Source organism: Aethina tumida, chromosome 5 (genome assembly GCF_024364675.1).
Source record: "Aethina tumida isolate Nest 87 chromosome 5, icAetTumi1.1, whole genome shotgun sequence".
Taxonomy (NCBI): Eukaryota; Metazoa; Arthropoda; class Insecta; order Coleoptera; family Nitidulidae; genus Aethina; species Aethina tumida.
The window spans coordinates 17,990,648-18,003,526 of NC_065439.1; the positions used below are offsets into that span (position 1 = coordinate 17,990,648).

General features: G+C 34.1%; 2 protein-coding genes across 2 annotated transcripts in view; one reads left to right on the forward strand and one right to left on the reverse strand.

Annotated features, from left to right (window-relative positions):
- The window catches only part of LOC109601283 (myelin transcription factor 1), a 272,891-nt gene that overhangs the window by 139,108 nt on the left and 120,904 nt on the right, over positions 1 to 12,879 (reverse strand). The window lies entirely within an intron of this gene.
- LOC126265724 (phospholipase A2 inhibitor beta-like) lies at positions 5,657 to 7,162 on the forward strand. The gene has a single exon (XM_049968130.1). It carries the CDS (start codon positions 5,679 to 5,681, stop codon positions 6,672 to 6,674), a length of 996 nt encoding a protein of 331 aa, XP_049824087.1. The 5' UTR covers positions 5,657 to 5,678; the 3' UTR covers positions 6,675 to 7,162.

The window sequence follows — 12,879 nt, forward strand, 5'->3', positions numbered from 1 at the left end:
TGAAAATGAATGTAATATAATATATATATATATATATATAGAAAGTCAGTAAACTTTATGAAAACTTTATATTACATAACTTTATAAAATCTATAAAGTACTAAATTTTAATATAAATTTGAAGATAAATTAAATATATATCAAATATACAAAATATAATTTTAAAAATAAGAATCAATAAATTAAAAAAGGAAACTATAAACTATAAATTATAAAATAACTGATATATACATATATATAAAATAAATTAAATATTTAACAAATATTCAAAATTAAATTTAAAAAATTAATAATTTAAAAAGAAAACTATAAACTATAATTTATAACATAACAATACCATACATAAAAAAATAAATTTAAAAATATGTCAAATCTTTTAATTATTAATGGATAAAAAATTATAAATTTCCTAAATATATAACATCCATAAAATTGAAATACATTTCTCTAAATTCTTTAAATCTAGAAAGTTAGTAAAATCAATAAATAGTTAAGAATAAAAAAAAATAATTTCCTATTAAAATTTAAATAGAAAAAACAAACGTTTTAATTAATTACATTTTTATACAATACATACAAAATATGAATTGTAGAAAACATATAATTCGTCCAATCTAGTAAATAAAATTTTTGAAAAATGAAAATTAACTTTAAAATCTCCGTATATAAATTAATTTATAAAATATATTAAGAAAGTTTAATCTAAAAACAATAATATTGCCAATTTTCTATAAAATATGATAGTTTTTAGTCAAGTTTAAGCCATGAACATTTTTCTTGAGCCATTTGACAAAGTTTCTAACGCAAATGTAAGACTAAAATTGTCGTATCTATCTACGCAACAAAAAAGGATGACCGGTCATGTGATAACGGGAGAAGAAAGAAGTCATCCTCCATAGGGGGGAGGTGGTGGACGACGACGTCGACGACGACAGGAAACGGACCCAGAAATTTGCATACGGGACAACTGGCGTCGCTCCGGGGGACATAAAAAGACGCGGCCGGCGCGAAAGAAGCGCCACGTCCGGTCACAACAACTGTCACCGGACCGAAGAAGCTGCATACATATGCAAACATTACCGGACTGTATCGGATTTGACGTCGTTCAGGGACGTACAAAAATACGTTTCTCTTTTTTTATATATATATTTTTTGTAGTCCGCATAATATTTACTCTGTCACAGTAAAGTGGCACAACAATAATATGTAAACTAGTAAGTGATTCATTGGATGTGCAAAGCAGGTCGACTAGTTTACGATGGCGGTCATAGTGGGTGATCTTATCGGTCGCGTACTTTGATTTGATGATGGAACTTGCGGTTTTGTGACAATAAATAGTTCGCCACCACTGTCCGAGTTTCGGTGACATATCGCCCCGCATGTCCGACAATATCCTGACATCCGGGCCCCATTTGCCACCGATTTCCCCTTATGTAAATGCGTCCGGGCCCCCGCGCCAGGCATAACTTATATATAAGTATTGGAAATGGGTCGGGGGCTCTATTAGAGGGTCACTGTGAATTATTTACAAGGCGCTTCCGGCCGATATTTTCATAGAAACGATCGAAATGTAGGTGGACGAGTGTCTTTATGGTGCACCAAATGATGCTGAAACGGTTCTTTTACGTCTTGCACAAAAGACACATCAACCGAGATTTGAATAAGTCATAAAAACACACAAAGTTATCCAAAATTGCAACGCATCTTTGTTGTGGTGTGCCAGGGGATGTGCTTGATAAATGCGGGAACTAATCGTCGAAATAGCCGGAATAATTACTAATATAAAGGAATTTAATCCAGCATAATACCCACTACACCAGCAATAATCCATACAGCCGCAATACGCGAATAGATATTTATAAGGTGGTGGCCCATGGCGATCCACTCCAAGGGGGCGGATGCTGCAGGAGTTGTTGGAGTACCTTAACAGATGCTAACAAGTGCATTACTTCAGGTCGGCCGAGCGCGATAACATATTATCGGGAGAAACAGCGCTTGGTCGCCGGGGGTTATTTATGTTTTGTGATACGGCTCTCTCCTAACCTCCACTTGAATCTGGCCAGGGCTCCTTTCTTTGCTCCTTGCCCTCCTAAACGAGACCCCGGCCCGTGCTTTATTATGTAAATGTTTATTAAATGATTTCGTATTGTTTCAGTGGGTAGGGGCTCACAATTATTAATTATAATTATTAATGTAAATATTTTTACAGCGATTCAATTGTTTGCTTGTTGTTTATCTGGATTCGCGCAAAGATGTATCGTTCCCAATTTTTTAACTGACCGCACAAATATATATGTTGATGGAAATGTTTGTTTAATATTTAGTAAGTGCGGTTTTATTGTCGGGAAATTTGTTACTTAGTCGGCGTAAAGCTTTTCTGAGATTAATCAAGCTAAGACGCTGGCATAAAATATCCCGATAATGATATTAGAGGCGCCTTTGAATGTTCCTTTTGTTTGATTGGAAAGGCACCAAGGATATTATTCTGGAAAGTCTCTTATAATGCTAAAAACGTTATTTATATAAATGAAAAATGTTTCGTATATCATTTACAATTGTTTTAAATACATTTACAATTAGTTACTCTAAGTTGTTGTTACCTTGAAATTTGCATATTTTGTATTCATGATCCACTACTGTTAACTAATGGGTAATATCGCAACAATTTTATGCCATTATAAACTCTATTAAATATACATTATTAATAATAATTTAATTAATTATGAAAATTATGAAAAAAGGCTTCGTCAATGGTCGTCAAACTGACGTAGACTAATCATAAAAGCAATTAAAAATTATCATGAACTATACATTTACATTTTTATTCCGACGTTGAAATCTTTAAAAATGTTTATATTACCTTTGATATCGTAGAATATACGTGCGATTTGGGTCAATATGAAACAAGAACATAAATATGATAATATGGATATAACATACTAAAATAGATAGTCAACATTTGGGAACAGGTAAATGATATAGTTAATTCATTACCATAATAACAAATATATGCATTTTAATTATCAATTAATAAATAAATGAACAGTCTTTTCTATCATAACTTAGTAGTTTTGATGTGAAAAATCTGTCTTCTTCCGGCCTTTTGTTAACAAAACCATTTTCCTTGGAAAACTCGTCCAATTTTCGCACTAGCTCACAGTTAAAATTGTTATTGGTCATAGTTACGGTTTGGAAATTAGTAACGTTGAAGAAAGCGTCGTCCAAATCGGTCAGTTTGTTGTTGTCTAAGTGGATTTCTCCTAAATTTTTGTTCTCCGAAAAAATCTCTTTGGGTATCTTCTTCAAGTCGTTGTCATTCAAACTTAGAGTATAAATGTCGATACCTTTAAATGCTTCGGGATCTACCGACTGCAAAGCGTTATGGGACACTCCGATTCCTGTAACTTTATCCTTTGTCAAGAAGTTAAAAACACTCGGTCCTAACACCTTTAACTTATTGTGACTAATGTCGAACCATCTCAACTTTGGAGTATTGAAGATAGCGTTTGGATGAAGAATGGATATCTGATTTTGGCTCAGATACAATGTTGTCAAATTTGGTAGGTCCCAAATAGCATATTCATCAATTGTTGTTATTTTATTGTAAGTCAACGTTAACTCTTGTATTGGCGTGTCGTGGAACGTCTTTGTCTTTATTTCTGTCACTTGGGAGCCAGAAATTCTGAACTGGCTACGGATGTCCAATTTTTCGAAGGCTCCAGCTTCAATTACCTCCAAACTAGGTCTGTCACACCAAAAATGATAACTAAACTTTGTTAAATTAAAGGTGGACTTGCACAATTTCTTAATTGTTCCAGTTACGTTGATGTAATAGGCGTCTCGGTTATTTCTTATAACACTGTCTTCAAACTCTTGTTTAACCGTTTCAAATGTCCCAAATCTGGCTATTTCGTACTTGAATTTGTCATTCTTGCAAACAGTATGGGCATTTATCACGTGCTGGATAAAAATAAACACTGGTAGTAGTTTCAACATGTTACTGCTACAATCGGCGACTGTGTGTAGAGGTTCGCATTTAGCAAGCAAGAAACCTTGATTCTGATATGCTACTTGGTTATTAAACGGAACTGTTAATCACTATAGTATGAATTTCATGCTTTCTCCACCAGGAACCAGAGGGCTTCTTTATTAGTGACACTTTTAACCCTCAGAGCTATCTTCACAACGTGCCACAAGTTCTCGATAAGATTTAGGTCAGGTGACTGGACAGGCCAGCTTAAAAGCTGAACTTTGTTTTCAGAAAACTATTTCTCTGACACCTTCGATATACATTTCGGATCGTTGTCTTGTTGAAACACCCATCGTAATCGCATATTGTTCTCAGAATATGGCAACACATTACAGTAAGACACTGCCGTCATTATTTCGTTAATACGGTATATTGGACCGACATCTTGATAGGAGAAGCACCCGTACCATAATAGATCCTCCTCCTTGTTCTAACAGTTTTAATAGTTCCGAAATCGGGATGAAACCAATTACATTTGGTCTCATCTAACCAAAGAATATTGCGCCATTTCCCCACTGGTCAGTATGTACGTTCTTTAGCAAATTGTAACTGTTTTTTTAACGTTTCGTTTCAATAGGAAAGGGACACCTATTGGCCTACTCGCTTTTAAACTATTTTTATTTAGCAATTTTCGAATAATCGAAGGTGAATGGTCAAAGTAAATTCATTTTTAATGATTTTTGATTATGGAAAATAATTTTTATTTACAAATCTCTTAATGATTTGAATAGTCGGCATTATTTTAGCTTTTCGTCCTCGCGTTTTCTTTTGGGGCTTACATTTTACTGTATATCCGACATTTGTCTTTGAATTTTCTGGTGTGAAATATCTTTTTTATGCAGTTTATTTTACTTTTATTATTAGGTAACAACTTATATGCTATATATTTACCGTTTATAAGCATTTTAGGGGAACATTATTTAAAATTCATCATTTAAAATGACATATCCCTATAATTTCGCACACACTAATTACTACCAAGCTACCCCAGACAACAATTTTTTGTGCCTAAACATCCCAGTTGCCAATTTAATGTGTAATTGTAACCCAGGGGCGCTTTCAACTTATTTCATACAAGTATAAGCTTAGATTATATTTTCTTCATTATTGGTTCTACTTGCTCTCAAATTCTTAACTTATAAGAAAATAACATATTTCTTAAGTTTGTATAATATTGTTTTAGATTAGTAAGAACAAAAATTCATTGGATAAAATACTTGAATTGAATGAAATTCAAAGAAAAAGCCCCAAATATATTTTTATTTTATATGGTACTACGTAATATATAATTAATAGTTGTTATGATATCTTTAAAGAATTTTTAAACAAAATAATGCAGGAATTTCGGCCAATACTGTATATATTTATAGAAAAGTTAAATGCAAATTGATAATTAATAAGCTTTAAACAAATCTGGTTTTGTGTGATCACTGCATAACTTCTAAAAATAATTTCTAGGAATATATTATTCACTTTTGTGACACAATCGTGGTAATTATCATACAGTAAAAACAACACTATCGGGTTTATAACGTTTATTGCGGCATAAAATTTACCAAACAGAAAAACAAGTGATTTATAATCAAAATAATAAAAACAACCATATATAATTGCATCTCCGAAGGTTACTTTAGCAGAAGTTCACCGGATGAGATTGCATCGTCCACTTCATCCCGACAAAAGAAACATGTACAAAATCGCGGTGTTCGGATTATTGTTGTTGTGCGCGAGGTCATGCGTTTCCGGTGAATGTAACGACGGAAAAATAAAGTACGAAATTGTGCGATTCAATAAAATGCAAATGGTTCCGACGAACTATGAATCTGACGTGATCACCAACGATGCGGAGGCGTATTACGTCAACATCACCGGCCCGGTCCGTAAGTTTTGCCAAGGAACGATCGACATACAAGTGAGGAGTTACCACTTTTGGTGCGACGTCCCAAGCTTGGAGGAAATTGAGAGCGGAGCGTTCGAGAAGCAGAACATCCAGGAACAGATTAGGATATCTTTGTCGCAAGTCACCGTGATTAAAAGTAAGACGTTCCACGACATGCCGGCCAAAGAAATCGCTTTGTTGAATAACAAAATTGAAAAAATTGAGGACGACGCATTTTCCAATCTGCCCAACTTAACAACTTTGTATTTGTCCGACAACGACTTGACGGAATTGAGTCCGAAAGCAATTGTTAACACACCGAGCCTAAGGTGGTTTGATATTGGTGGAAACAAATTGAAGAAACTGAGTGCGGACTTCTTCAGCTTTTTCAGCAAAGGCCAAATAACAGGGATCGGGATGGATGGCAATAATTTAGAGGAAATCGATCCCAAAACGTTCCAGGACGTAAATGTTTATGCTTTGAGTTTGTCCAATAATTCACTGATTCAAATTCCCGACAGTCTTTTCGAAAGTAAAAGTTTGGCAGACCTGCATCTGGAAGATAACAAGTTGACTAGTTTAAGCGAAAAATTTTTTGACGTCAAAACATTTATTAACGTTAATTTGACCGGAAACGATTTGAATTGTGAAACTGTACAAAAACTAATAAATTTTGCTGAAAAGAATGATTTTCTGAATGAGGATAAAAACACTCAGAACTTTTTTACTTTCAAACGTTTACTTTTTGATATTAAAGATTGTTAAAGATTTTAATAAATATACATAGTTATAGGAAATTAACTTAAGGTCAATTGGTAAAACTAAAAAACACATTGTAAACAGACGCTGGTGTGATTTGTGTGAATATCCAATTAACCTGACCGCATTAATAATCGGCCAATGAGCGACTGGTGTATATTGGGGAATCATTGACAGAGCGGCCGATGTGTTAGTAAATAAACCAGCGGGTTAATTGGCCGGATTGCAGCAGCTACGAGCCTGCGAATTGGCTATTAGCAGGAGCCAAACACACACACTCCGGGCCCTGACCGGAGCCAAACTGACCTCTGGCTTTGGACCGACACCGGCTTCGTTAAAGGGAACTTAATGCCCGGCAAAACGGTTTTAGACTGGCCAAGAACACCTGGAATATTGTTTTAAACCCAATTTATGTTTCATTAAATTAACTCTGGGATTTTTATTAACAAACAATTTTACACTGTACACGTAAATAAAAATAATAAAACAATAAATATATGCGTTTTATTAAACAATTAATAAATAAATTAGCAGTCTTTTTTGTCATAACTTAATAATTTTGGTACAAAGAATCTGTCTCGTTTCAGCCTCTTGCTAACAAAACCTTTTTCCTTGGAAAATTCGTCCAGTTTTCGCACGAGCTCACAATTAAAATTGTTGCCAGTCATAATTACGGTTTGAAAATTAGTGACGTTGAAGAAGGCGTCGTCCAAATCAGTCAGTTTGTTATTGTCCAAGTGGATTTCTCCTAAATTTTTGTTCTCCATAAAAATCTCTTTGGGTATCTCCTTCAAGTCGTTGTCATTCAAACTTAGAGTATAAATGTCAATACCTTTAAATGCTTCGGGATCTACTGACTGTAAAGCGTTGTGGGACACTCCGATTCCTGTAACTTTATCCTTTGTTAAGAAGTTAAAAACACTCGATCCTAACACCTTCAACTGATTGTGGCTTATGTCGAACCACATCAACTTTGGAGTATTGACGATGGCGTTTGGATGAAGAATGGAGATCTGATTTTGGCCCAAATACAAAGTTGTCAAATCTGGCAGGTTCCAAATAGCATACTCTTCAATTTTTGATATTTTATTGTGCATCAATGTTAACTCTTGGATTGGCATGTCGTGGAACGTCTTTGTCTTTATTTCTGTCACTTGGGAGCCAGATATTCTAAACTGGCTGCGGATGTCCAATTTCTCAAAGGCTCCAGCTTCAATTACCTCCAAACTAGGTCTGTCGCACCAGAAATGGTGACTGAACTTCGTTAAATTAAAGGTGGACTTGCACAAACTCTTAATTGTTCCAGTTATGTTGATGTAATAGGCATCTTGGTCATTTCTTATAACACTGTCTTCAAACTCTTGTTTAACCGTTTCAAATTTCACAAATCTGGCTATTTCGTACTTGAACTTGTCATTCTCGCAGACAGCATGGGAATTTATCACATGCTGGATAAAAATAATCACTGATAGTAGTTTCAACATGTTGCTGCTACAATCGACAGCGACTGTATGTGTAGAGATTCGCATTTGGCGAGCAAGAAACCTTGATATTGATATGCTGGGTTATTAAACGGAACTGATCCAGTTATGCTAATCATTGTTATTTATGAGGGATTCCCGTTGAGTCAATGGTTTTACTACTGTTGGGTTTATCCGAAGACTACAACTGATGAGAGGACAACAGATTTAATGAGACGTAAAAAAATAGTGGTAATACCAAGCGGATTTTAATGACGTCCTAATACCGAGAAAATGATTTGTAATTATTGTAAAAAAACACTATTATTAATAGATTAAAATAGTGAAGGTCGGAGATGTGTTATTAATCTTGCAAATGTAATTGTGTTAGGACGGTGCTTCTTTCATTCAGAACTCGTCCGTGAATGGAATGGTAATTTTTCGGTCTATCATTAAAGAGTCGGATGTGAAAGGATGCATTTTGCTGAACCGTCGCAATACATTAGCGCCTTAAATCACCGACGGTTGAATAAGAGTGAAGACGGTTATTACCAAAGAAGTTGGTACACAAATCACGCGTCCCCCTAAAATTTTGCACTTGGTGATTCGGCGACGTTGCAGGTAGGAGTGTCCACACACATTTTCCGTCGCGGACTTAAATGCGTGCCTCACAATACGCCACCAATTACCGGGACTGGTGGTCCTATTAAAGGCGCTCCTGCAACCGGTTTCCAGGAACTTTCCACATCCTTATCCCGGCACGTACTCGACATGTTCTGAATTCAATTCATTAGAGCTGAATGGGTCGGGGATTTTAATAGCCGAGCCACGACTTTTATTTGTTTATTCGCACGGATAATTGGGATTGGTGCGAATTGGGATGACGAGTTTCCTAAGTAAATCATATTTGGGTCATTAATTGTTTTGTCCCCGGTTTTCTTCTGGTGCACTCAAATACAGGTATGATATTTTAATTGAACATAATTGTGGAGTCAACTGAATTATTTATCTTAATTTCTGAAGTCTGAAACTTCAAATCATGATACAATAAGCCTGAAAATGAAAAAAAAAAAACATATATTTGATGAAGGAGTCATTTTCTTCAACGTTCTTTTAAACATCATTTTTATCAAGAATAGTGGATCAAAATTTTTTGAAATCTTCACAGATTATTAAACACTGTAAAAGGAAAAACCTTTTAAATATATTTCAATTCCAATTATGTGGAAAACATGAAACCTCTTATCCTGACTATAAAAATCTGAAAATGGAAAAGTGTCAAGTCATACTTGATGAAGATTTCAAAAAATGTTTTTTTCTTTCCAAAACTAAACTTCTTTGAACATTATATTTATAAAGAACAGTGGAGCAAAATTTTTTGAAATCTTTTTGAAAATCAAAAGTAATAAAACTAAGTATTTGACTTAATCCATAAAGTCAATTATGTTATATTAATACATTTTTGTCTTCTAAATGACGTCTTTTTGAATGTTACTTTTATCAGGAGCATTTGATCAAAATTTACTGAAATCATCACAATTATTAAAAACGTTGAAAGAAAGAAATTTTAAATACATTTCAATCATATTTAAATGGAGCATTTGGCCAAAATTTACTGAAATCATGACAATTATTAAAAACGTTGAAAGAAAGAAATTTTAAATACATTTCAATCATGTTTAAATGAAAAATCAAAGGAAGTGAAACTAAGTATTTGGTTTAATTCCTAAAGCCAATTATGTGAAAAATGTGAAACTTCTTGTCTTCACAATATAGGTCTGAAAATAGAAAAGAAAGTCATACTTGATGAAGGTTTCAAAAAAAGTGTTTTACTTCTAAAATCATCGTTTCTTTGAACATCATATTTGTCCAGAACAATGGAGTTAATTTCCTGAAATCTTCAAAGTTATTAAACACTGTAACAGGAAGAAACTTTTAGACAACTTTCAACCATAATTTAAATAGAAAATCAAAAGAAATAAAACTAAGTATTTTATTTAATTCAAAAAGTCAATTATGTTGTATTAAAGCATTTTTGTCTTCTAAATCACGTATCTTTGAAAATTAATTTTATCAGGAGCATTGGAGGAAAATTTCATGAAGTCACAATTATTAAACATATTAAAAAAGAAGAAATATTTAAATGCATTTCAGTCACATTATGTGAAAAATATGAAGGTTACATCATGTTTATCAAGAACAGTGAAACAGAATTTTCTGAAATCTTTACAGTTATTTAACACTGTAAAAGGAAAAAAAAATAGGTAACTTTCAACCGTAATTTAGATAGAAAATCAATTAATGTTATATTAAAATGTTTTCTAAATAACGTTTTTTTGAATGCTATTTTTTCAGGATAATCAGGATAATTTCCTAAAATTATCACAATTACTAAAAACTTTGAAAGGAAGAAGTTTTAAATACATTTCAATCATATTAAAATGAAGTGAGTGAAACTAAGTATTTAGTTTAATTTCTGAAGCCAATTATACAAAAAATATGAAACCTCTTATTTTCACAATATGGGTCTGAAAATGGGAAATAAAATCATGATGAAGACTTCAAAAAATGTTTTTTTCTTCTAAATCGACGACTCTTTGAATATCATATTTATCAATAACATTGGAGCAAAATTTCCTGAAATCTTTACTGCAAAAGGAAAAAGCTTTTAGGAAACATTCATCCGTAATTTAAAGAAATTATATTATATTAAAATATTTTTGTCTTTAAAATCACGTCTCTTTGAATGTTCCTTTTATCAAGAACATTGAAGCAAGATTTTCAAGCAAATTTCATACCTAAATAGAAAATCAAATGGCCTAATTTATAGTTTCTAAAAATGTTTTTTCTTTAATGTCCCTTAGAACATTATTTTCATATTTATCAAATCTTTATAATTATTAAACATTTTAAAAACAAGACATTCCAGCAAATTTCACTAATTTGAAGGGAAAATATTTAGGAATGAAACTAAGTATGTTAATCAAAATCGTTTTATTATCCGTATGTAAGTATGATAAACGTGTGATTTGCCTATAAAAATAGGGCGAGGAGCACATTCAATAATCCCTAATTGTATGCGAACCGTAAACACTCTTCTACTTACTTAACCGACTAAAATAACATAATGCCGAGTCATGTATAAGAATGAAAATAGAAAAGCGGAACGGGAAATTCGTTAATTTACATTCATTTACACATTATTAGCATTCCCGTAAAACCGGAGAAAAACAACTTTTATATAAGGGGGTTGAGGGGACGTTCCTAGGGAGGGCGCGAGGACTAGTGGCAAATTACCACTGGTAATATATTAAACATACACAGAAAGATGGTGAAGTGGAGGCATCAAAGTGTTACTTATAGCCGGAAGTGAGTAGGAAGTACTTAAGAAGAATAAGCCTCAGCGACGTGTTGTTAAACGTTCGCTTTTGAATAAGTTTCGCGGTCTCTTTGTGAAAGTTGGCAATTTGTATCCTCTTGTAAAATATTATTTGTGCTTTTACTCTTACATCTCTCTACGAGACGCTAATATACTTCACCGTAAATATCACGCAGCGGGACAAAAGGCCCTCCTGCCGCCTGTTTTGTTTTCTTACACCTTCGGTGTTACGAGTTTCGTAATTAAGCACAATAAATATAATGAAGTGAATTATGGGGATGTCTCAAAATCAAACTAATTAACTGCCTACCACCTTAATTCACCACCCATCACTTATTCGCCGTTACTTGTTGATTAAACACAATGGTAAAATCCATCTTACATTTTATAAAGTATTTTACGTTGGTAAGTGCCGGTTTTCATCCCAAATAATTGTCTCATTGAAGTGCTGCGGTTGGGGATCGTCTGATTCACTCCCTCGCTCACTATTTTGCCTTCACGTGTGAATAGCACTCATCAACTAAATTTTATTTCCGGCATTTTCCCCTGTGTGTGTGTGTGTGTGTGTGTATGTGTGTGCAGTCTCGACGAAATGTTTTCCTCCGCAGTTATGAATGCCCTATTAAAGGACATCTACGCTTTTATTGCTCCTTAGATTTCCTGGGGTTCATTGTATTTCCGTATTATGTTTTCTCGATGCTTTTTTTCCCGATTGGATGTTTTATCGGTGCGGTTACGTCGATTAGGTTTGTTATCGGTTTGTTTGTCACAAAGGAAATTTTAATTCGCACTTCAAAATTCGATCGGGGGTCGTCGAGATTATCCAAATACAGGATCATTGATTACAGATGAATTGTCTTCGGGGAAATGGAAATGATTTTATTTAAGGCCCCGCCAAGAATTTAAAAAATCTGTCTCCGATCCGCGAGGGTGAACGATCAGGGGAGGAACTTGATGGGGGAGAAACGGAGGCGGAGTGGCGAAAGACGGCTAACTCGTCATCAAATATTTAAAATCCCCCGGAGGACGATGGCCAAATAGTTACAGTATCGATGGTCAACGCGTGTTTGCACTCCCGGCCTTCTTCTCTCTCGTTAATGGAATATTTATCGTTGCTTTATTTTATTTACTCGCGCCTGAAAGCAGGTTAATAATGAAGACGTGTCCACTCGAAGGAACACTTAGAGGTTACTGATTTTATTTTATTACTGCATTATTTATTTTCCGTGAACTATCCAATATTGTAGCGTGGGAGAACAAAGACGTATTTGGACCACAATGGGGCGGAAGTGAATTCGGGACGACACGCTGAGTGACGTGGGGCGTCGAAAGACGTGTAAGGAGCAACGACTGGATGCAGTCAGCAGTCGGC